This window comes from Oxyura jamaicensis, chromosome 1 (genome assembly GCF_011077185.1).
Source record: "Oxyura jamaicensis isolate SHBP4307 breed ruddy duck chromosome 1, BPBGC_Ojam_1.0, whole genome shotgun sequence".
NCBI classification, from domain to species: Eukaryota; Metazoa; Chordata; class Aves; order Anseriformes; family Anatidae; genus Oxyura; species Oxyura jamaicensis.
This window is the reverse complement of record NC_048893.1, coordinates 83,647,515-83,669,740: the sequence shown is the minus strand read 5'-3', so window position 1 is coordinate 83,669,740 and position 22,226 is coordinate 83,647,515. Positions and strand designations below refer to the sequence as shown.

At 40.3% G+C, this 22,226-nt stretch overlaps 2 protein-coding genes across 6 annotated transcripts in view; both read left to right on the top strand.

Annotated features, from left to right (window-relative positions):
• SLC22A15 (solute carrier family 22 member 15) overlaps positions 1–22,226 on the top strand; it is a 51,829-nt gene that overhangs the window by 23,655 nt on the left and 5,948 nt on the right. The window contains exons 10-12 of one of the 2 annotated variants that reach the window (XM_035314782.1): positions 877–949; positions 5,226–5,414; positions 8,207–8,289. In XM_035314782.1, the coding sequence (XP_035170673.1) occupies positions 877–949; positions 5,226–5,414; positions 8,207–8,289 (345 nt within the window). Of the gene's footprint in view, positions 1–876; positions 950–5,225; positions 5,415–8,206; positions 9,721–22,226 lie in introns of those variants that run through there. The other variant, XM_035314783.1, reaches the window with a different exon arrangement.
• Positions 9,900–22,226, top strand: part of MAB21L3 (mab-21 like 3) — a 34,504-nt gene continuing 22,177 nt past the window's right edge. For 3 of the 4 annotated variants that reach the window (XM_035314790.1, XM_035314789.1, XM_035314784.1), the window contains exon 1: positions 9,900–12,537. The gene's annotated coding sequence lies outside the window, so the exon portion shown is untranslated. Of the gene's footprint in view, positions 12,538–20,688; positions 20,944–22,226 lie in introns of those variants that run through there. The other variant, XM_035314787.1, reaches the window with a different exon arrangement.

Below are 22,226 nucleotides of genomic sequence, written 5' to 3'. Positions count from 1 at the left end.
AGTTAATTTTAAGGCCTTCATTTTTCTGGTTGTTATATCGGGATCACCTTTTACTTGCCTTGCTTTTTTCTATCAAGTGTCCCTTTTCATTTGAGATGTTCACTTAACATACAATGTTTATCTGTAGAGTCTTGCATACTGAACTTCTTCCCTTATCCTCAACTCACCTCTGTCTCCCTCAAATCTGTAGTGCTCTCTTCAGCATAACCATATTCTCTGTAACAGTAAAATAATCCTCCTGGTTGCTTGGTATGCTCACAGCCCTCTCTCCACTTGTGAGGATAACAATAAAATTGTTTATCATTCTTTTTAAGGAGTGATATCTGTAGGTTTCTCAGTGCTTTATAAACCAGACATCTCTTAAATATTCATGCTTGGTTAACCAACAGTGCTGCAGATGACCTGTCAATAAGCTTTATAGAAGTAATTTGATGATTCAGAAGAAGAAGTGCTCTGTGCTTGTGGTGACCAGGTGGACAAAAGCACCTATTATATGGGTTAAAACTAATCCTATGGTGTTTTTCTTGTGAGTGGGCAGATCAGCTGATTTGGATAGAGGAATTCAGTCAAAGTTTCAGGCAGAGATGAGATGTGTTGACCGAAATCATGCTTTGTCTCTTTATATGTGGACATATGTTAGAATTCTGAATTTGCAGGGTATTTGTGCTTCTCTCCATATGTTTTATTGTTTTAATTCCTGTCTTCAGATGTTTTCAGTTACGTTTCACTTTTTGTTGCCAGTTAGTGAGGTCAGGTTCATGACTGAGGCTTTTGGCTGATTAAATCTTTTCTTGCACTTGCAACTTTTTACCCTTCTTAAGTCCTAGCTCATCCTGTACAAATGTCACTGATTAATGATTTTTGCTTTTTTCTTAGGAATGTTGGAATGGGTGCCTGCTCCATGTTTTCCCGTGTTGGTGGAATCATTGCTCCTTTTGTCCCTTCATTGGTTTGTCTGAACTTCTCACTCTTCTAAATATTTTTGTTCTGTGGCTCTGATGCATCAGAAGCTTGCAGAAGTGGGAATATTTGGGGTAAATCATATATACTAAGATCTGTAAATTGAATGTCTTAGCAGAATCATGGTAGACTAAAGACATTAGGATGTAATCTGTAATTAGAAAATCCCAGTATTCAGTTCAGAAGATGTTTTAGCCCTATAAGAATTTTGGGACTTACAGTGGACTTTAGCAATATTGTCATTTGAAAATACCAAATTGATTATTCCTATTTTAAATGATAAGCCAACAATAACAACAACAAAAAAAAGGTGGTTAAACGAGTAACTGCATCAAGATGATAAAGCATAAAAACTCAATGCCCTTCTCAAACTCATATTTCTGAGAAGAAAATAATTTTACCTTCACTTCATTGAATTATAATCATCAGCAAAATGGTTTATCTTTAAATGAAGGAAGATGCTGTTGTGGAGACCTGAGATACCTCTAAGGCTTCTGGGCACAAACTTCACAGCAGCCTGTCCAGGCAAAGAGAAATGCTCAAGAACCAAAAGTGAGGGTGATACATACTTTCCTCTTTTTATAGACATGTATATATGCAGGTAAAAGAATGCAAGTTTCTTTGACATAGTTCTTGGTAAGGTCAAGTGAGAATTCCTTTAAAGTGACAGACTTCACATGAAATAACTTTTTCTCTGTGCCATCTGCCATCTTACTATGGCATGCAGAGGGCTGGCAAAAGGGTAAATAAGCACATTGGACCTTTTGTTCTGTAGAATGACACATGGGGTAGGTGAGAGTGCAGAATCTCCAGGGCTACAAAAGGCAAAGACAAGGCAGGTGCAAGTCTCCCAAGCAGAGCTAATACGTTGCTTTAAGGTAGCAGTCAGGGCATCCATTATATTTTATTTAGTGGAGGTTAGTCACTGAAGAAGACAAATCTTGGATCATCATGTTTTGAAGGGGTCCAGTGAAAGTCAAAATAGGTCTGTTTAAAAAAAAAAAATTAACGTTGATCCAAGGAATTAAGTTTTTATTTAGAGTCTCTTCAACTGTTTTAATGCATTTCTCAGTAGCTTTTGTCTGGGGATGAGTGTTCTAAAACAGCTATACTCCTGGATTTTTTTTTTAAATGAGCCTTCAGTGTTCTTCTAAATGTGAATGGATACATTTTGGCACAGCATTGTAGATGACTTGTAGCCTTGCACACAGCTGTACTAAGTGTAGTTGTGGTTGTAACAAAACATGAAAAGAGGGTCAGGCATCAAAGGTGGAGTATAAACATTGCTTAATCTGTCAGGGGTGATGACAGGAAGGCCAAGGCTCAGTTGAAGCTATAAGTAGCAAGGAGCATAAACACGGATTGCACCAAACAATGGACATTTAGATAAAATGTTTAACCTATTGTTGAGTGGGCTAGATATCCTGTTGGTCGATGAGATGGAATAAACTGGAATGCTTAATGCTTACTTAGTCTTCACAGGCGAAGTCTGACCGCAAGCCTCTGTGTATATATATCAGCACAGTTTAAGAAGCAAAGGGCCAGGCAGCAATGGATGAGCAGTAGGTTCATGAACACTGAAAGAAGGTCAAAGCTTTCCAGTCCATGGGATAGGATTCCCCAAGAGGTGGTGAAAGAGCTGGCTCTGATGGTGAGGCAAGTGGCTATCTGAAAACTCGTTGTAGATGAAGGTCACTAATAACTGGGGAGAAAAAAGCCAATGCTGTGTGTGCCTTTAAGATGATCAGAAAGTGGATCCAAGCAGTTACAGGCTGATCAGTTCAAACTCAGTCCTTGGGAAGGTCATGAGACACGACCTCTCAGAATCTGTTTCCAATTATGTGAAGGCCATCTAGGTAACCAGGAACAGTTGGCATGAATTTACTAATGAAAATGAATTCTCAGCCAGTTTGATAGTTGGCCAATTTTATCACAGAAGTTAATGTGGATGAAGAAAAAAAGAACAAAAAGCCTTTTGTAAGGCTTTTGACACTGTCCCACAGCATTTTTGTTTGGAAGATGAGGAAGTGTGTGCTGGATGAGAGGAATACTGTATGGATTTGAATGTTGCATGGACCATCAGGCTCAAAGAGACAGTAACAGGCTCAGCATCTGGTGTCAAGCAAGGATGAGACACAATACATATATTTACATCGTATTTACAGAGAATTCAAAATGAGGAGTGATTGACACAATAAATGGTTAGGCTTGAGTCCAGAGGGACCTTTTGGGCCAACAGAAACCCCATGAATGCCAACAAGAAGTGTAAAATTCTGTTTTTGGTGTGGACTAATCACATCGTTTGTGCAGGCTAGGAACCAACTGGATGAGTAGCAGCTTTTCTGGAAGAGACCCAGGGACTACAATAGGATGACAAATTAAATGGGAGCCAGCAATGTCCACATTTTAAAGTGGCAAACTTCACACTGAGCTACATCAGTCCATGGCCCACAGATGAAGTTCAGGTTCCCTCCCAGTTCTGAAGGATATGAAAAAATTCTGGGGAGAGTCCAGTGGACGGCAGCTAAGGTGGTTGGGGCCTAGAGTGCATGGCTTCAGGTGAAAGCTTGAGGGAGTTGTGCTTATTTGGTCTAAGACAAACTTCCACTAGTGTAAAATAGTTCAGCAAGGATCAATGGACACAAGTTGTGATTTGAGGGTTACAGATAAGAAACTTGGAAAACCTTTTTTTCCTGAGAAGCTTAATGTAGCCTGCTCAACAGCCTGCTCAAGGGGTGGAATCTCCATCTTTGGTGTTTTTCAATACTTGGTCAACCACAGCTTTGTGTAGTCGGGTGTAGTGTTGGCTGTAGCCCTGCTTTGAATTGGTGGTTAGGCTAGATGTTTTCCAGAGATCTCTTCTAACCAGCAGGTCTTTGATTGTGTGATACATCTCCCTAATACAAAGTGGTGTTGCCTTTGTTTAAAGAGTATGCTTTATGGATAAGAATTGAGTACAGATTCAGCAGGCATTCCTTTTGAAGTCCATCTCAAAATCTGTATGGCTCTGATAGTATCGATGGTTTTGTCAGGGATAGAGTTAATTTTCTCCACAGAATCATAGAACATTGGAAGGGGCCTTAAAGATCAGGTAATTATGACACACACACACACACATCTGCCATGGGCAGGGACACTTTCCACTCAAGTAGGTTGTTCAAAGCTTTATCCAACATTCCCTGCAAAGTGTCCCTCCCCAGCTTTATTGTAGGCCCCCTTTAGGTACTGGAAGGCCACTATAAAGTCTTCCCTGAGCCTTCTCTTCTCCAGGCTGAATAACCCCAACTCCCTCAGTCTGCCTTCATAGGAGAGGTGCTCCAGCCCTTTGATCGCCCTTGATGGCCCTCCTCTGGACTTGCTGTAATACGTCCATATCTTTCTTGTGCTGGAGGCCCCAGAGCTGAACATAGTACTCCAGGTGGAGTCTCACAAGAACTGAGGAGGAAATTCACCTCCCTTGACCTGCTGGCCACACCTCTTGATGCAGCCCAGGATAAGGTTGGCTTTCTGGGCTGCAAACACACATAGAGGCTTCTGTGATTCTTTAAACCCCTAGCTCAAACAGGATCACCTAGAGGCACTTGCCCAGGACTGTGTCTGAACAGCTTTGGGTTATCTCCAAGGCTGGAGACTTTATAACCTCTCTGGGCAACCTGTGCTGGTGCTCAGTCACCCTCATAGTACGAGTGTTTCCCTGTGCTCAGACGGAACCTCCTGGGTTTCTGTTTGTGCGCGCTGATGCTTGCCCCATCACTGGGCACCACTGGAAAGAGCCTGGCTCCATTCTCTTTGCATCCTCCCTGCAGATATTTATATACATTAATAAGATCCCCTCTGAGCCTTCTCTAGGCTAAACAGACCCTGCCTTCTCAGCTATTCCTCATATATGAAATGTTTCAGTACATTAATCACATTTGTGGCCCCCTGCTGGGTTCTTTCTAGTATGTCCTTATCTCTTATACTGGAGAGCTCAGAACGGGACACAGGAATCCAGGTGTGACCTCACCAGTGCCGAGTTAGAGGGAAAGGAACATCTCCCTCAATCCAGGATACCACTAGCCTTCTTGTTGGCTCATGTTCAACTTAGTTGAGTTGAATATGAACTCAGGGTTTCAAAGTTATGAATTCATTACATTCCTGAAAACTTTAATTTCATCACTGATGCCACATGAAACGGTTGTAAAGGTTGACTGTTTAAATATGCAGTATGAGCTACAGGGAACCAACCTCTACTTAACTCTCTCTCTCTCTGCTCTTGTTTACAGAAATCTGTACAGTGGTCTCTGCCTTACATTGTATTTGGAGCAACTGGTCTTTTGTCTGGGCTCCTAAGTTTATTGTTGCCAGAAACCTTAAACAGCCCTTTGCTAGAAACAATTTCAGACCTGCAGGTGTGCTCGTACTGGAGGCTGGGGGATGAAGCCATGTCATTGCAAGCCCTAGATGGCTCACAGGTATATTCTTTTTTCTTTTTTTTTCCCTAGTATTTATCTGTCATATTTATTTCAGCTGTCAGCTTGAATCTGCCACTCTAAATACACTAGGACAGTGATTCTTGGCCTGTGGAGGATAGATGCCAAGGAGATACAGGAGGTGGCTTAGTAACTTTACCATCACATCTGAAATGTTCCATGGGAATGCAGGCTGAAACATAGCTGGGTTAGCTTACAGTTGTTTCTTCTGGGATAAAGGACTTGGTGATATCTGTGTCTCTGTAATCTAAGATGGACTGCTGCAGCATGACTTCTTCATATGAACCCTCCATTGAAGGGTTTGAGACATCCATTTGTGATGGACTCTTCTCAAAGGCAGCATGCTGTACTTCCGTTCTGACCTGCACTGGCTGTTCTACAGCGTCAGTTGTTGGGTCTGCCCAAAAGAGGGTTTAAAAGGGTTAAAGATAAAGTAATTTGAGATCTCTCTCACTGTTGAGTCTGGGAAGTATCTAGAAATTAGGAAGTGGGTGTTTACATGTGGGTATTACCTTTGTGTTTAAATCCTGGTCTCAAAAATCCTGGTCTCAAAATTCTAAGTCTCAGTGGATGAGTAAAAACTGAAGTGGTCAGAAGACTTCAAGGGCAGCTCTTTTCATATTAAAATGTTGCTTGTCCTCTTAGGTTAATATGAAAAAGGTCTAATATCTTTTACTTTCAGTTACTTAATTTTGAGTAAAGCAGTCTGAGATTTGCAGGTAGTCATAGATTTATTTTCACAAAAATTAGGAAGCAGAGTAAAACTTATTTCTAGAATCAGAACAATTTTGTCCTTTGACAGGCTTCAACATGTTGCCTTATTTACCAAATTTAGCTTTAATAATTCTTGAAAAGACAACAATTTAATGACAAAAGCCCCCTTGAAGAAAGCTTGAAAGAGGTAGACCTGTCACCATTAATTTTATACCCGACACACACATTTTACAAACATCTTTAACCATACTGGATAACTTGTTATGGCTTCATATTCTTGCTGCCAGCAGAAATCCATCATATATCTTTACATCAGGTTTATACCAGCTATTATTTTGGTAATTACATTACTATTACATCTTAACATTGCAGATGGTTTACTAGCAAAACGCAATTCTAGCAAACAGTGCAGTTATTTTAACTTAGAGGAAAGAAAAATCATGCTTTTCACTTTTAACCAAGTAAGGTCAGTATCACCCTTAGGGGTGACCAGTGTTACACATCTATCTATCTGTGTGCACGCAACTTGGTTCACTTGCATCATGCAGTCTTTTCAGGTTAAATCTTCCCTGTTTGCATTTCTGCAGGCTTTTTAAAGATCCCAACCTGACCAAGATCCAAAAATAAATAAATAAATAAATAATTGACAGGGCTCTTCAGGGAGACTTTTCCCTAGATGACCTAAAATGATTGAATCCAAATGAGAAACAGAAGAGCCAGGTGCAGGCCTGGAGTAATACTGCAACTTCAGTAAAGTTATATCTGGAATGTCTGTGGCACGTTAAGGATTTATTTTAAAGCTACAACAAAGAAAGCGCTGATAAAATGGAAAGCTGTTAAACATTAACCCTATTTGACAAGGCCATGGAGAGGTCTTATGAAGCCGCTGTAAGAAAGCTGTAGAATTTATTTGGCATACCCTGAATTTCCCCTGTGGAATCCATTGTCCTTTTATACCACTTTCAGGATAATATGCATTCTGGTTGCCTGAAATGGATGTTTTGTCCCTGTTAACATACATGAATGTGATGTTCAAGTTGGACAGCATCCAGTGATAATCTGACTCTCCTCAAATAATTTTAGAAATTCAGAGAAAAGCGTAACATGATTCCCTTTATATCTTCTGACAGTTCCTAGTGCTCAAACTGTTTGAAATTCTTTTGCAGTTAACACACATTGCTGTAGCAAATCTCCACTGAAGACAGATCTAAAGATACAGATTTTGCTTGTGTGGTTCTGTCAGTCAGGAATATGATTTCCATTTTTCTATTTTTCACCTTCCCTCTCACCCTTCTTTGCATATGATTAGGCAGACAGAAGTCTTAAAATGGATGTAAGCATACTGAAAAAAACTAAATTAACTCATTTAAACTAAATGGAATTCATACTGGCAATGGACTCTCTTTAACTTGGATAGTTCATGTTGGTTTCATGGAAAATTAAATTTCTGACCAAATAAAAATCAATTAGTTATAATTGCTGACTTCAGTTTGGATATATGGTGTAAATTATGTTGCTGAAAGGACTCTGGCTGGAGTAAATATGCCTGTATCAAAGAGTTTATTTTCTGCACGTGCTAACTGGTAACTTTTTTTCCCCTTTTCCATAACACCTTTGATAAGAACTAGAAGGGAATCATTTTAAATTAAACTTACATAATATAATGCACGTACTACACATGAAGTAGTACTTGATTAGGTAAGTTTCTCCATTGTCAATCACTGTGTTCTGAGCCTCTGACTCCAGTAGCTCACCAGAGAGTATGGACTTTAGACTTAAATGAAGAAAGCCATCCTAGACACTTTCTCTCCTGCCTGTATTGTCTCTAGTGTACTGATGGAGCCAAGAAAGTCCGTCTAGTAGAAGCCCATCTCTTTCCAAGAGATTTTGAAAAACCAAGAGCACAAACAAATCTTAATTCACAAAGTTCTAATAGTGATTTGCCCTGTCTTTTCTTTTTCTCTACCAGCATTCCAACAGATGTATCATGTTTCATGCTCTAATACTTTGAGATCGATTTGATGGCTTCTGCATTAACCAATTACTTCATTTTTTTCTAGTCTGGAGACAAGGACAATTCTGCAGGAAGTGGAAGTGAAGATGAGGAGTTTTATGATGCTGATGAAGAGACCCATATGATCAAGTAATGAAAAGAAGAAACACTGACCTGTTTTCATACCTTTTCTTACTTGTCCAGTCAGTCCAGCTCTAAGACGAGAGTTCTGGGGACCATCTGTCAGGGAATGTAACTGGGCAAATGCCTTTGTCTTTCCTGATTAGGAGGAGAGCTTGAGTACTGTTCAGATTAATTACACCACTGATACTCTTCATACGAGACAGCCATTCAAATTCTTGTAGGCCAGATTAAGAATGCAAAGTTCACATTTGAAGCCAGGTGGGAGAGCAAGGAAGGATGATGCATTTCTGAAGCCTAGGAAATTATCCACTGTTTGGGCAGATCATCAGCGTATACGTTTTCTTTTCAAGGCGATTGGTTTTGAGTCAGCATAAATTGACAAATTTGAAAACGTCTACTGTTTTACTTTGGTAGAGTGAAAGGGGTCACACTGTGCTGTGTGCTACCCCAGTGGGAGCAAACTCTAGAAATTTTATGTTAAAATGGGTTCCACATATTGAGTTGTGGAGAGGCAACTGTGAACATACGGTTTCTCTTTCTGTACACCAACACCTGTACAGAGTTACAGGGTGCAGCTGGTTAGTCATGATCTGTGTGTGAACTTTGTGATGATGGAAGGCTGGGAGAAGGGACTTCTGGAAAGAACAGCCACAAAGTCTACAGACATATAGGATGTTGCTGGTTTCTCTCACCTGTTAATCCACCAAACATTTTCTTGGGCTGTCTTATGCATAAATTTGCCACATGTTCCTCACATCTTAAAACTGCTGTTCCATAGCTTTGCCTACTTTAACGTTATCCTCACTTTGCCATAAATACTGAAGCTCAGCAACTTGTGTGCCTGTTCAGTGAAGTAAATCTGCTAAAGGATATAATTTCAAGAATGGGACACAGGTGAGGTGTTTATCACATACTGTGTAGTGTGAGGTGTGTGTTAGAATATGTAGCTCATTTATGTGGACCAGTTTGTGTTTTTATTTCTGGAAGAAACTCAACTCTGAGAAACTGTGGGCTGCTATTACATTTTGTAGGATTATTGCCAGGAAGCTGCTAGAATCTATTTAAAACTATTGTGTTAGATAAAGTTTTTAAACTCTTTAAGCCAGCATTTACTTGATTACCTGACCTTGTTGAGGAAGACAACTTCATTCTCCTGTTTACACTGAGCTTCTTTGTTAGAAGGAACAAAGGAAATGTTGTGACTACAACAGTGACAACAGTGAGGCCTTAGGAAGGTTCAGCTTTCTTGATTACGTTATCATCTTCATTCTCTAACCTGTGGCTTGCTATTTATTAAGACTGGTTTCCTTAAAATGTTTGATAGCTTTTATACTTGGAGTTCCTAGCAAAGTGCCTGCTACATAGTGACTGCAAGTAGTTTCCAGCCTTACTGACCATTTCTGTGAGAGCTGGATTTAAAAGAAAAAAAAAACAACAAAGAAAATTGTCTGCTGAATTTATGCCAGTTAAACTGGGAAATTCATTTACTCTGAAAGGAAGTGAAACTAAACAGTATCTGAAGTTTACAGCTAGCTGCTTGAACTTTGTTCATTGGGAACTGTAGTACTGAGCAAAGTGCAACTACGCTGCTTGGTTCAGCGGGCAGCCCAGAGACTACAGATTCGAGCATGCACTACTCCCACTTGATCAGAACTTGGTCCAGGCATTGTCTGTGAGCAAAGCAGGGAACTTTACTCCCAGTGCACAAGGTGTCAGTATTGTAATTTTTGCCTGTTAGGAGCTTCGTTTGAAGAATTCCAGCTTACAGTCTTCACTTTTTCTTCTAGACTGTTGCATAGTTGTTGTAGATGTAAGAGGGCACTCTTAAACACAGTTGGATATTCTTTCTGCCTTATTTGAGTGTTCTGTGTGCAAGAAAATTGCTCAAAATAAGGTACTTGGAAATTCTTGGAGTGTTTAAATGTGTTCAAAGATACTTTTAATTTTGCATACACATTTTGAATTATGGACAGCTGGAAAAAGTAACTGATTTTGGTGTTTGATTTCTAAAGATATCAAACTTGTTTAGTTAAAGGCAAGTGGTGGTAAGCCTGTCAGTATTACCTTGCTGTCGAGATTCAACTTTTTTGTTTGTTTGGTGTTGAGGGGCAATATTGACACTTATTTTACCTCCTTGGATAGTTGATAGAGTTGAGTTCTTTGAGAAGCAGACAGGAACTGTTAGCCTTCCTCCCTCCGTAGTTTTAGTGTCACCAGCTACTGGAGATCTTGGTCGTGTCATGGGACACCTCAACGTAGCTTTCATTAGAACAGTAGGGTGTAACTGTTCAGGTGTGGAGATCGTTGCAGGACCTGGGCTGGATTTTATGACAGTCTGGAATTTATAATCAAACTTACCTCTCTACTCATGCACTTTTCTATTCTAAATACAGAGGTAAAATTGCCAAAACAAGGGCTTTCTGTTGTTACTCGTCCTGACCAGTCAATTCAGCAGTTTTATAGGAAGGAATCACTCCTGGAGATCAGCTACGGTTTGCTATGATCACTTGCCGCCCTCAAGTCCAAATCAGTTAGACGCATTTAATTTTTCAGAGCTTTATTTTATAAAACTGGCCAGTTTTATTTTATAAATCTGTTTTGATAAAACAGGAATCTGAAGGATCACGTTTTGTCTTCCCAGGGGAGTGTAAGATGTTATGTTACTGAGATACTTGTGCTATATGTAGCTTTTGCTGGGGAGAGATGCCGTGCAGTGTTTTGTAGCCCCTGTGGCCAGCATTTTCTGTACACAGGTGGAACATTATTGCTAAGCAGACGTTCTTTAGTCAGACAGTGCTTGCTGTTACAGGTTTCACAACTATGTTACTTAAAAGCTCAAGTCAGAAGGTCAGAGAGCTTGTGACTTTATATTTAAATGGTTATAAATATATTGGTGATTATATTTATATATATTTAAAGCTTGTATTTAAGCAGTCTGCATAGGCCCATTTAAAAATCTGTGTTTGGGCAGTAAGTTTGCCCTGTGGAGCTACTGGAGAACTGATGCAGCACTAGTTACATATGTTCATGATGTATAGTAATGCTAAGAGTCTGAAACACAATATTTTTGCTGTAGTTGAGTGAAGCGTGACAATCTTGTTTCACACTTGTTAGAGTAGCCTTGTATATTAAGTATTCTGCCCTGTTAACTGTTCTTTGTGATGTGCAAGTACTAGGATTCCGACCTCCAAGATGGTAATTCCTTCCTTGGATTCCTTAGGTTTTGCAGTTGTCTTTTTGTTTTGTTTTGTTTTTTCCAGCCAAGTCACTTAGATTGTGCTAGAGATGAGAGAGGTGTTGATTAGTTACATCTTAAGCATGTCTCACCTGAGACAGAATTGGAATTCTGTCATCTGGGGGGCTCACAAGTGATACCTGAATGCAGCTGGGAGTGAAGGGGAGTGACAAGTCATGTGAGACAGCACAGAGGAGAATTAGCCAGAGGGAGTTGAAAGAATAGAGGATTCAACAGATATGCTTTAGGGCAAGGTTAAGAGAGGGTATAGGATAGTAGCTGCTAAAATACCCTTCTTGCTGTTTGTGTTGACTTGAAGCTCCTTTCAGTGCTAGCGTTGGTTCCAGGATGTCTTGTTAGGGACACTGGTTTCATCACTTCCATCTAATGTCAACTTTGTTTAGCGTGGCTGTTTTAATGATGAAACACTACTTTTGATCAAGGCAATGTGTGGCACATTTCAGTTTTCTTTGGGACTCAGCTTTTGTATTCAATGGCTTATGACTAAAATTTACTAAAATTTGTAAAGCCCTGTAATGGAGAATACTGTATAACTGGGCATCACGTAATACACTAGCTTCACTTTAGAAAGACAGGAACATTAGAAGCATTTGATCCAGTTTTGTCCCCAAACTTCTTGTGAAGTGATACTTCAGCCTTTTACTACCTATTTTTGTTAGCCTAGAAAGAATAGAACAGGGAAGTGATTTTATGCTTTTTTTAAAAAACAAAAACAAAAAACACTAGGTCCCCCGAAAACAAGCCTAGTGCTTCCCTTTTAGGGACTGGAAGTTGTTCATAAACTGAGATATCCTTAAACACCACAAACTCAGAAGGTCTGTGTTAAAGGAGGGCTACAGGTGACTCCAAAGACATAATTAACATGGGGCAGGTTGTAGCTAGTTGCCACCTTAGTTACAGTCCAGTCCATAAGGGGTGTAGCCACATGCTGATCTGCTCACAGTGCAGATCATGACATACTCCATGACATGGTTTCCATGCTGTATGGCTGTACTGAGGTTAGTGGAATACCCTGTGCAGGACTGTGGGAAATGCAGTTTAGCTGTATGTTTTCCAGCACATTGCATCTAAGAATATCAAAACAGCAAGCAAGAAATACTTTTTTTTTTGTACTGAAGAAGAAGGGAAAATGAGGAACAATCTCTTTTCCTAGAGCATGCTAATGGAAACATGAGCAAGAAACTCATGAACAAGAGTTTTCTGCATGATCTCCAAACGTAGATTTGGTCAGTATTTTGTTTCAGCTGAAGGGTGGTGTGCTCATTATGCTTTTTCCTCCACTCTTTAAGCTCCTTTAATCATGCTCTTTGAAACACACCTGAATCTAGACATCTGTGCGTGCAAATTGTGGGCCTGGCAGTAAATATGTCAGAAAAGCCTACGAGCAGTACTGTCGTTTGAAGGTAGAAGTCAGTCTGTCCTGACACTCAGTGCCTGTGTCAGAAATGTCTACATTTAGCTGTTTACCAAACAGGAGACTTGAGTATAGCTGTATTTTGAGTCTCATCATTTGTATCTTGCTATGGGATGTATCATGTGGAGGAAAGGCCAACATAAGGAAACCTCTAAGCGTAGAATGGAGGGTGAATAAATTTCTACGGAATTTTTTCATGCCATGTATTTATAATGCCTTGTGCAGTTTGTGGTAACCTTGAGGTTACCCTGGTGCTACAGTTAATTAAGTCTGATAGAGCTGTATAAAACTTTCATCCTGGCAGTCTGAGTTTACTGAACTTTCTCATCTTTTTTGGTACTACTGGCTTCTTCTGTCATCTTGAAGAAAGCTCTTGCCTAATAGGGAGTGGATTTTTTTCTGCTTTAGTTTATTATAATGCCTGTTTTATAAAAAAAAGCTTTTTTTTTTTTTTTTAATTTCCTCAATCAACTTGATATGGGGACTCTGTTTAAAGTAACATCATAGAATTGGATGATGTAAGTGCCAAAGACAGCTTTTGCTGGAAAGTAATGGTCCAAAACTAGTTCTAGCTTTGTTTATGTGAAGTTATTCCATACAACCTGCTAGAACTGGTATTTACAAGCATCTCCAGAGGTTTAGGGACAGAGTTACCTTTGTTTGCTTGTCTTCCGTTGCTCAGTTCACTGAAGTAGCTTATTTCTGGGGGAAGAAGTGTAGGATTTGTAGAACATGCAGAATCTACACCATGTGGCCATTAGAGAACTCTGCAGAGCCTGTTTGCTTCTGAGTTACAAATGCCAAAGCTCATTCTCGAAGACTGATAAAACCTGGTAAAAACTGCACATAGAATTTTAGTTCATTAATCAGCCTTACAAATTAGCATTGCTAATAATGACTTGTCTGGAGCCTCATAGAATGTAGCAGATTTTTATAAAAAACACAGTTTGAAGCATTGCTAAGTAAAATGTCTAGAGTTTTAACTCCCTGTTGCAACTACAAAATTTGATGCAAGTCAGCCCTGTCATGGCTGATTGTCTGCCAGCAAATAGACAAGTCGGTAAAAGCTTGTGTAGCAGGAGGTGGCTGCCCTCAACAGTGCTTTAAAATGAGTGATTTGTGGTCCCTGCTGTGTGTGCAGAATGAAGTTGGCCCATGAGGTGTCAGGGTCCTCTCATTATTCGGTGAGGTTATGTTTAAATAACTATTTGTTCATCCTCATTTACAACAGGTTTGTAGAGGGAAGAGGTCTTTTGCGTACAAGTTGGTGCCTACCAACACACCTGAGGTGCTTACCTTATACCTGCTTCAGCAGGCAGGCAAAAAGTATGGCATTAAGAAAATCTTTGATGTCAATACTGAAGCAGTTATATTTCCTTACGGATGGCCTGGTAGAAGCATCTGGTGCATCTGTTTTCACATAAAATGTTTTAAAATGATGGAAATTTGATTGGGAGGCAGGCATTTCTGATAGCACTTTGCAGGGAAAATGTATTGCAAACTGATTAAAAGTGTTATTATGTAGAGCAGATGACTGAGTGAGTTGTAATAAAAGTATTTATCATGGTTGCTGTGGCTTCTAGTATGCCTCTAAATGACTGCTTTTGAATACTAGCTGCTCCTCACTCCCCAAAGTAATACAGATTTTCTTTTTTTCTTGTTAAAAATTTGAATGTCATGGAGAAATCAAAAGTATATTTTTCATATGAATGCCTCTATTGCACTACCTTCTTGTATTTGGTTATTTTGTTGTGTGTGTGTGTGTGTTTTTTTTTTTAACTACCTCCTTATGTTGATTTTTTTGTCAATTTCTTATTTATTTGATTTTTAGGAAACGATGAAATTTCCATTTTTTATTTATGTAGTAATCCATGGTCTAGACAGAGGGAAGATTTGTAGGTTTTAAAGTTTTACTTTAAGCTAAATTTAAAAGGCCTTTAACTTATATTTTTGAAGGAGCAGAATAATTATACCCTTAGATTATGGGTTCACTTGAGTATACTGTGTGCTTTTTGAAGGTCCATAAAGCCCTTAATCTTACACTGACCACAGCTGAGGAGATTTTCTAGCCTGCAACAAGTTGTTTTGAGTTGGGGAGTTCTAATCAATTTAATTTATTGCTAATTAAAGGGTTTGTAATTACTGTTCTTGGGGTGGTGGGGGGTTTCTCCAATGCTTTGGCTGACTATTACTCTCAGGCCCTTCGGCAAGGCAACAGGTGGGCCGGGAGCCTGGGATCAGCACATTGTGCTTGCTGTTTTTTTGTTGCTCTTAGTTCCGTACCCAGATGCTCTGGTGTGGGTTTCTTCACTGGCTGCAGTCTCTTCAGAGTTGTATCTCCTTCTGAGTCTCCTCTCAGCCCCTGCTCAGGCTACATTTTGCTTTGGCATTTCTCCTGCTCAGCTGCCTACCCTCTCTCCTCCTCCTGCGCTGGCACGGTCCTCTTTTTCTCCTCCTCCTTCTATAACACTGTCTCTTGGCATTGACTGCCTTTCTTAAAATATGCTTTTGCAGATGTGCCAGACTCTGACTGGCCACAGTGTTGGGGTGCAGTGGGTCAGTGCCCCCTGTCCCTAGGAGGCAATGGGCGCAAACTGAAGGCAGGAGGATCTGTAAGCACAGGGAAACACTTTTTCTTTTTTACTGTGAGGATGACCAATCACACTGGCACAAGTTTCCCAGGGAGGTTATGGAGTCCTTGGCAATGCTCAGAAGCCATCCGGGATAAGGTTCTGGGCAATTAGTTCGGTGACCCTGCTTCAGCAGGGAGGTGGGACAAGATGATCTCCAGAGGTCCCTTCCAACCTCAGCCACTGTGTGATTGCCGTGCTGCCTGTTGCTGCCAGTTGCTTGGACCAGCACAGGACAGTCCCTGACCTCCTGGCACACAGGACACCCTGCCACCCCTCCACTACCAAAACCCTGACCGTTGTGTCTAATGCATTACAGTACGGGGTTTCCTTGTGAATCAAGGCCTTGCAGGGCTGGCAGTTTCTGTGAGCAGAACTTGGTACTGTGTTCCCCTTGTTGTCCCCCTGTTGTCTTAGGTCAAGTAAATGAAATTCCTAAGGATAAAATCAGACACTCATTGCCAAGTTCTGTGTCTGGTGACATGTTTGTATCCTCGGTGATTTCAGAAGACAGATCTTAGATCTCCATTCAACCAGAGGAGCAGCCAAAGGGGTAAACTTCTTTATTTCTGCTCAAGCCTTCATCATCATGAAATCAAATCTTTCTATAGTCTCTATCTTGTAGACCTCGTAAACTTTCCTTATGCCACAGTTCAGTTTGAACCAACAGGTAAAAAGTCATGGTCAGCTCAGAGCTGAGTAACAGGAAAGTGGCAATACAGGGAATTGATTTTTGTTTGCAGCGGTGAAACAAGATGTATATAGCTGATGCGTGTATTTTTATATATTTAATTTGGATGAGTTGAATACTGAGTGTTATAGCCTTCCAGCATTAAAATGAGGACTGAGAAATTTCAAGGTACTTTAACTGTATTAGTGTTCTGTTTTTAATTCAGAGATGTATTGATGAAAAATCTGTGTGTTAAGAATACATGGTCTGAGAAGTCACAACTGAAAAAGGCTTTTCCACAATAGACCTTTTATGGTGGTTTATCCATTATTGTGTGAACAGCTGTTGGGTCCATCTCTTTTTAAGATATTCTTTGCACTAGGCGAGGGACCATAGCAACAAATGTAGAAATATTTAGAGTAATTGCACTTACCTATTTTGTTTTCTTGATGTATTTCCTATGCATACTGCCTTACCCATGTGTACTGTACTTCACTGGAGGAACAAAAGGTAACTATCAGGGTTTTATTTTATAAAATGAGTTGCTTAAAGAAAAAAGAAAAAAAAAAAAGTAATTCTCTTATATTATCTATTTTCCAATGATACATTTCTTCCAAGTTAGGGAGGTAGATAATGGTAAACCCAGGTGAATTTAGTCAAAATTTAATATTGCTGGTGTTTGTTCTCCGTTAATTTCTGAATGATTTCAATCATTTGAAATAAACTTATTCTTGTAATATTTTTGTAGAGGCTAATCTATGTTGGAAAGCCAACTTTTAGGTGACTTGTAACAGCTCTGAGACTGCCTCTGACTCATACATTTCATATAATGTCTTTGTAACTTATTTTGTGCCTTTCTTCCCCTGACACAAAAATTTCTCAATAAAAGCAAATTCTTTTGGAACACTGCAAACCTATTTTATTGTACTGATTTTACTTGCCCGACCCTTTTGTTTTGTTTTCTGGAGGGGATTAAATCTATCTCATAATAGAGTAGATATTTATAACGGACACTGCAGAAGAAAACTGACAAGGTGGAAAGCAGGTCAGTTTGGAATGGCAGCTCTACAAAGCGCCTGGGAAACTGGGACTGTCAGTACTAATCAATATATTCCACTATATCTATCACAAATCATTTCTAACAAAAACTGGCACCAGTGCAATGTGAGAATCAATTTACTACTGGCTTTGGTTGTGCTGATTGATGTTGAAAGACTGGAAACACTTTGGGGGTTTAACATAACAAAAATATCTGTTGTTGTTGCTACTAACACTTTTAATGGAGGAGTGCTCACAAACAGTAGTTGACACTTACACCCCTTCTTTAAAGGGCTATGCAAATGCCAGGAAACATAGCCCCCCTGTCCTCAGGGGCTCTGCCTAAACATCTTGGGAATGGCAGAATTTGAACTTGTGTTTTCATTACACTATTTATCACCTCACTTCCAGGTAAGTACATTTCCTATCCAGTAAATGAACGCTATGTGAATAAACAGGACTGTGGGAAATGGGGAGCAGTGCTCTGTTTTAAAGTGCTGGTTAACAGGGCTTTCATACCTTTGCATATTCATCATGAATTTAAAGATTCTCCTTAAATAGCTAGTGACTTGAGCAGATGCCAGAGCACTTCATATATCAGTATTTTAAAGTGTATACACTAAAGAAAGCAGGTGGTCTACATGGTAGATAACATCACTGGGCCTTCTGTTATGTTGTATTTTACTCTTCGTCAAAATTAAACTATGAACAATAATCTAGCCAGATTCTGTTCACCCGTTGTGGGCACAGACCAGTGCAAAAGCATCCCTTGCTTTTGTATTGCTTACTATTAAAAGAAAAACATCTGTCACACTACTTAAAAACCCCTGAAACTTTACACAAGGTATTAAGACTTTGAACTCTTAATTTTTTTCTTCATCGCCCTTTCCAAAATTAATTATTCTAATCTGAGACATATACCAGTATCCAAAAATACCTGAATTGCTTACTCTTTGATCTACAGTTACCAAACAGGCTGTCTTTTATTCATATTTCCAATTCTTGTGAACCTTACTCTTACTTCTGGTACTTGAGATGCATAGGGTTTTACTTTTATTCTCACTTTTGCTGCTGTTTCACCATGAAACTGATTGAAATCCCCGATTTTCAAAGGTGTCTAGTTATGTGCTCAGTTCCCATAGCCATTCAGATTTGTTTTCCCCTCTCTCAAACACGCTTCAGCTACATACGTAGGGAACTACTGGCCTGAAAGGTGGCTAGTTGTCATCTATGGACAGCCTGGTGAGAACATGGAATGCTTCTGTGAGCAGCCTTTGGGATTATTTACTTTTATACCAACACTTGGGCAGGGTTTGCAAATTTCATTTGCACTGACGCACATTTCTTTTGGAACTGCCAAGCTGGGCTGCCATTAAACACAACCTTACTTCCCTGGGCATTGTATGGGAACTGGCTGTATCTTGCCTTAACTGGAGCCTGTTTAACTACTGAGCAATTGTGTTGTACTGTTTGCTGGGCCAAGATAAGGAAAAACAGGGTGAGACCAAGAATGGGGGAAGGGGGTGCAAGTTATGTGTGAAAAACACTGTGGTTCACATGGCTGTGTTTTGTTTTGTTTTGTTTTTGTTGTTAGCTCTAGCCTTTGCTTTTTTTGTGATGCTTCTGCTGCCCATAATTTTTCACGGTGGTAAGGGGAAAACATCTCTGGAAGCCATCAAATGGGAGGTGTGGAAATAAAGTGCCATCCTGTGAAGTCAGGGACATTTTGGTAAGGATGCTTCTTGCTTGACAATGAGAACCAGTACTGGTATAAATTGTGATGACATGAGTAAGCATTGCCTACCAGCTACTGAGCAGCTATCAGGCAAAAATACTCAGTCCTTCAAAACACTAGGTTCAAGTTTAACTGAAGTTCAACCAAAGTAAACTTCTGCTAGAGTAATGGAGTATTTCCCAGCAGTGTGCTTGTGGGAGAGACTCTGCTCTGCCTTTTCCAGCATTGTCATTTTGCATCTTGTTGGTTACACAAGACAAACACTTGTGGCCAAATTCTCTCTGTCTTGGCGAATAAGTCTCTAATCCTGCTCTATTACTTAGGAGCATCTTCAATGAACAATCCTTGCTGCAGGGAGGAAGGGGAAATTTCAACTTCTTATTGATCAAACTTGGCAACAGCATACAATACTATATCAAACTTTGAAAAAGTGGTTCATGGATGACTTATTCTTGCCTTTTCTTTTTCTAATAATGATGATGAAGATGCAACTGATCAGTTTTACCGTCATCTGGGGGAGGGAGAGGATAATACACACTAGAAAAAAAAAGATTAACATTCCTTTTGATCTCATTTTCCCTTCCATGCTTTTGCTACTGAGATAGCTAAGATATGACAATCCTGCAATCTGTTCTGCAGCTATAAGTGGGCAATTTTGTTCATTTCTCTGCACTTTGTATAATCCATGCAGTGCCTTGGCAAAGCTACAATGAGGAATGTCATGAGGACTCATCCAAGGGAAGGCTGACTGATCCATGCAGATGGGTTTACTTGGAAGCCTGCAAGTTTAGAAACTATTAGAAGTCTAGTTCAGCTTTATTTTAGTTCAGCTATAGATTGAACCATGGACCAAATCCCAGAGCTGAAATGCTCTAATGTTTGTTTATTTGTTTTATTTAGGAGTGTCTGTGGGTAGCTCTCAGATGCTGCATCTTGCAGTATGAGCGTACCCCAGACTCCTGATTCTGATCTTCCAGCTGCTCTGCTTACCAGCCATGACAGTGCAAGGTGACACCTTTGCTAATGTTGTGATAGAGCTGTCCTGTGGGTGTGCCTGACATAAGCAGAGAAACAAGCATGAGCAGCATGTCGGTGCTTTGCACAAGTAAAAACTACTGGTACAGAAAGCTGTTCAGCACAGGATGATGCCTCTCTTGACGAAGTTCTCCTTCTTCCAACATCACCTGTAAATATTTGTATGCTCACGATGCTTTTGGTAGTACTTGGGTTTGGTGGGACTTGTCTACCTCATTTTGGATGGTGGGTACAGCATATAGTACATAGCACCTCTGCACAGCTTCTAGCATGACTGATGGCTTCTCGCTCTTGCCCAGATATAACTCACTATGTTCCCAACTCAAAGCTCAAGCAAAAAGTAGAAACTGTCAGAGAAAGCGAGTATTCTGCCTCTGGTTACATCAAGGAACCAGATCAGGACCAGTACAGAGCTCCCTTGTGTGACAGGAAGGCAGTAGGCCTCAATTCTTCAGTGTGCCTGCACTGCCCTTTGTGGAGATCTGCCTTGCCAGCTCGAGCCTACAAGTTTTTACAATGTCAACTTCCTGCTCTGCAGTCACCCTTGTTTTCCTGTAATGGTGAAACTGGCTCCTTGTGTTTAAGTATACTTGTATTAAGTACCCTGGCTCACAGACATATTTGCAGTAGATGCCAGATACCCACCCCGTTGTATGTTAAATAGCTGCAGGAGTCAGGCACTTGCCCAAGCCCTTTTTCTGTTTGGGTCAGGCATTCTCTCTGGTTTGATATTCACATTGAAGCATTTGATTAATAGCTTGTTAAAGGAAGTGGAGAAAAATCTGCTCAACCCTCTGCAAGCCCTGCCGACGCATATATTGCCAGTGTGGTGATTAGGACAAAACCTCTGAGTACTAGAACTGAAATTGGCACCAGCTCTGGGTAAGTCACTTTTTCTCACCAAGATTGCTGCTTTCTACAATCTTTCATGCCCATCTATAAATCTGAGCCAGTGTAATTTATATGGATCATGGGTTATATTCCACGAGTGTTTATGCTGATGATGCTGGGCGGGTGCATCTTTACTGAAGTTGGCACAATGGTACAGAGAAACTGAGAATTTCTAGGAATTTAATCTCGAATGATTTAATCCCTGCATGGTATGTAGAGGAAGGGTAAACTTCTGGGATGGTGTGGCTTTCCGAAACAATACGCGCAAGGGTAGGAAAAAGCCATACTTGCAACTGTGGCCTTTTCTGAGGGATATTGGGTTGCTTGAACTGAGAGTCCCTTAACTCTTTGCAAACATTGAATTATAGCTGCAGGTGTTTGTTCTTTTTTGTTGCAGTGAAAACAATAGAAGTTTTCTGAACCTTTTCAAATGAGACCTCTCTTGTCTGGTACTTGCTACTGGGGACAGAATGACCCCGTGCTCCTATAAATGCTGCTCTGCTTCCTCTTTCCTTTTGGCCCAAACTCAGCAAGGTGGAGAAACAGCCCTTCCCTCTCTTACTAGACAACTGGTAGCTTTATTTACCTTGCTTCTCTTCATAAACACCCTCTCCTCCCCACACACATGCATCTGCCATCCCCTCCCCTCTCTCCAGAAAAGTCCAAGGAGCAAAGAGATGGCTTTCTTCTGTCACTTGATAGCCTAGCCATGCAACTTTTTCTGCATGTTTGCAGTGCTTCTATGCCAGGATTGTTTCTCTTCCCCAACCCCTGCTTTCAATGCTCTGAATCTGCATTTAACTAGTTCTAGCCCTAAATATCTACCCTGTGTCCTAACGCTGCCTGGAGCAGATGCGAATGATTGACCCTTTTCCCTTTGGCAATTTGGCTTTGACTGCACAAAGCAGCCAATAAAGTAGAAAGGGCTGGGCAGCTGATTATGGGGATTAGCTTGGAGCTGTATAGTTTTATGGTCTGAAGTAGAGGAGGAAGCGTTTGATTAAAAAATGTGATTGCATTCCCCCTTTTGCTGCGTGCTCTTGATGACAATTTTTTAGAAGTTACCAACTAAAAAGATAACCACTATTTGCAATACACAGCATGGGCTGGAGGCTGTTAGCTCATTTTCTGGTGACTGGAACTGGAGTGTGTAGCGATGCAGGTCATGGTCTGATCTGTCTAGGAACTCTTGATAAGCCTTGACTGAAGCCTCTGTCGGGATACTCCCTCAGACAAGGCTGGTTCTTGCTACAGTTTGTCTGCTGAATCTCTTG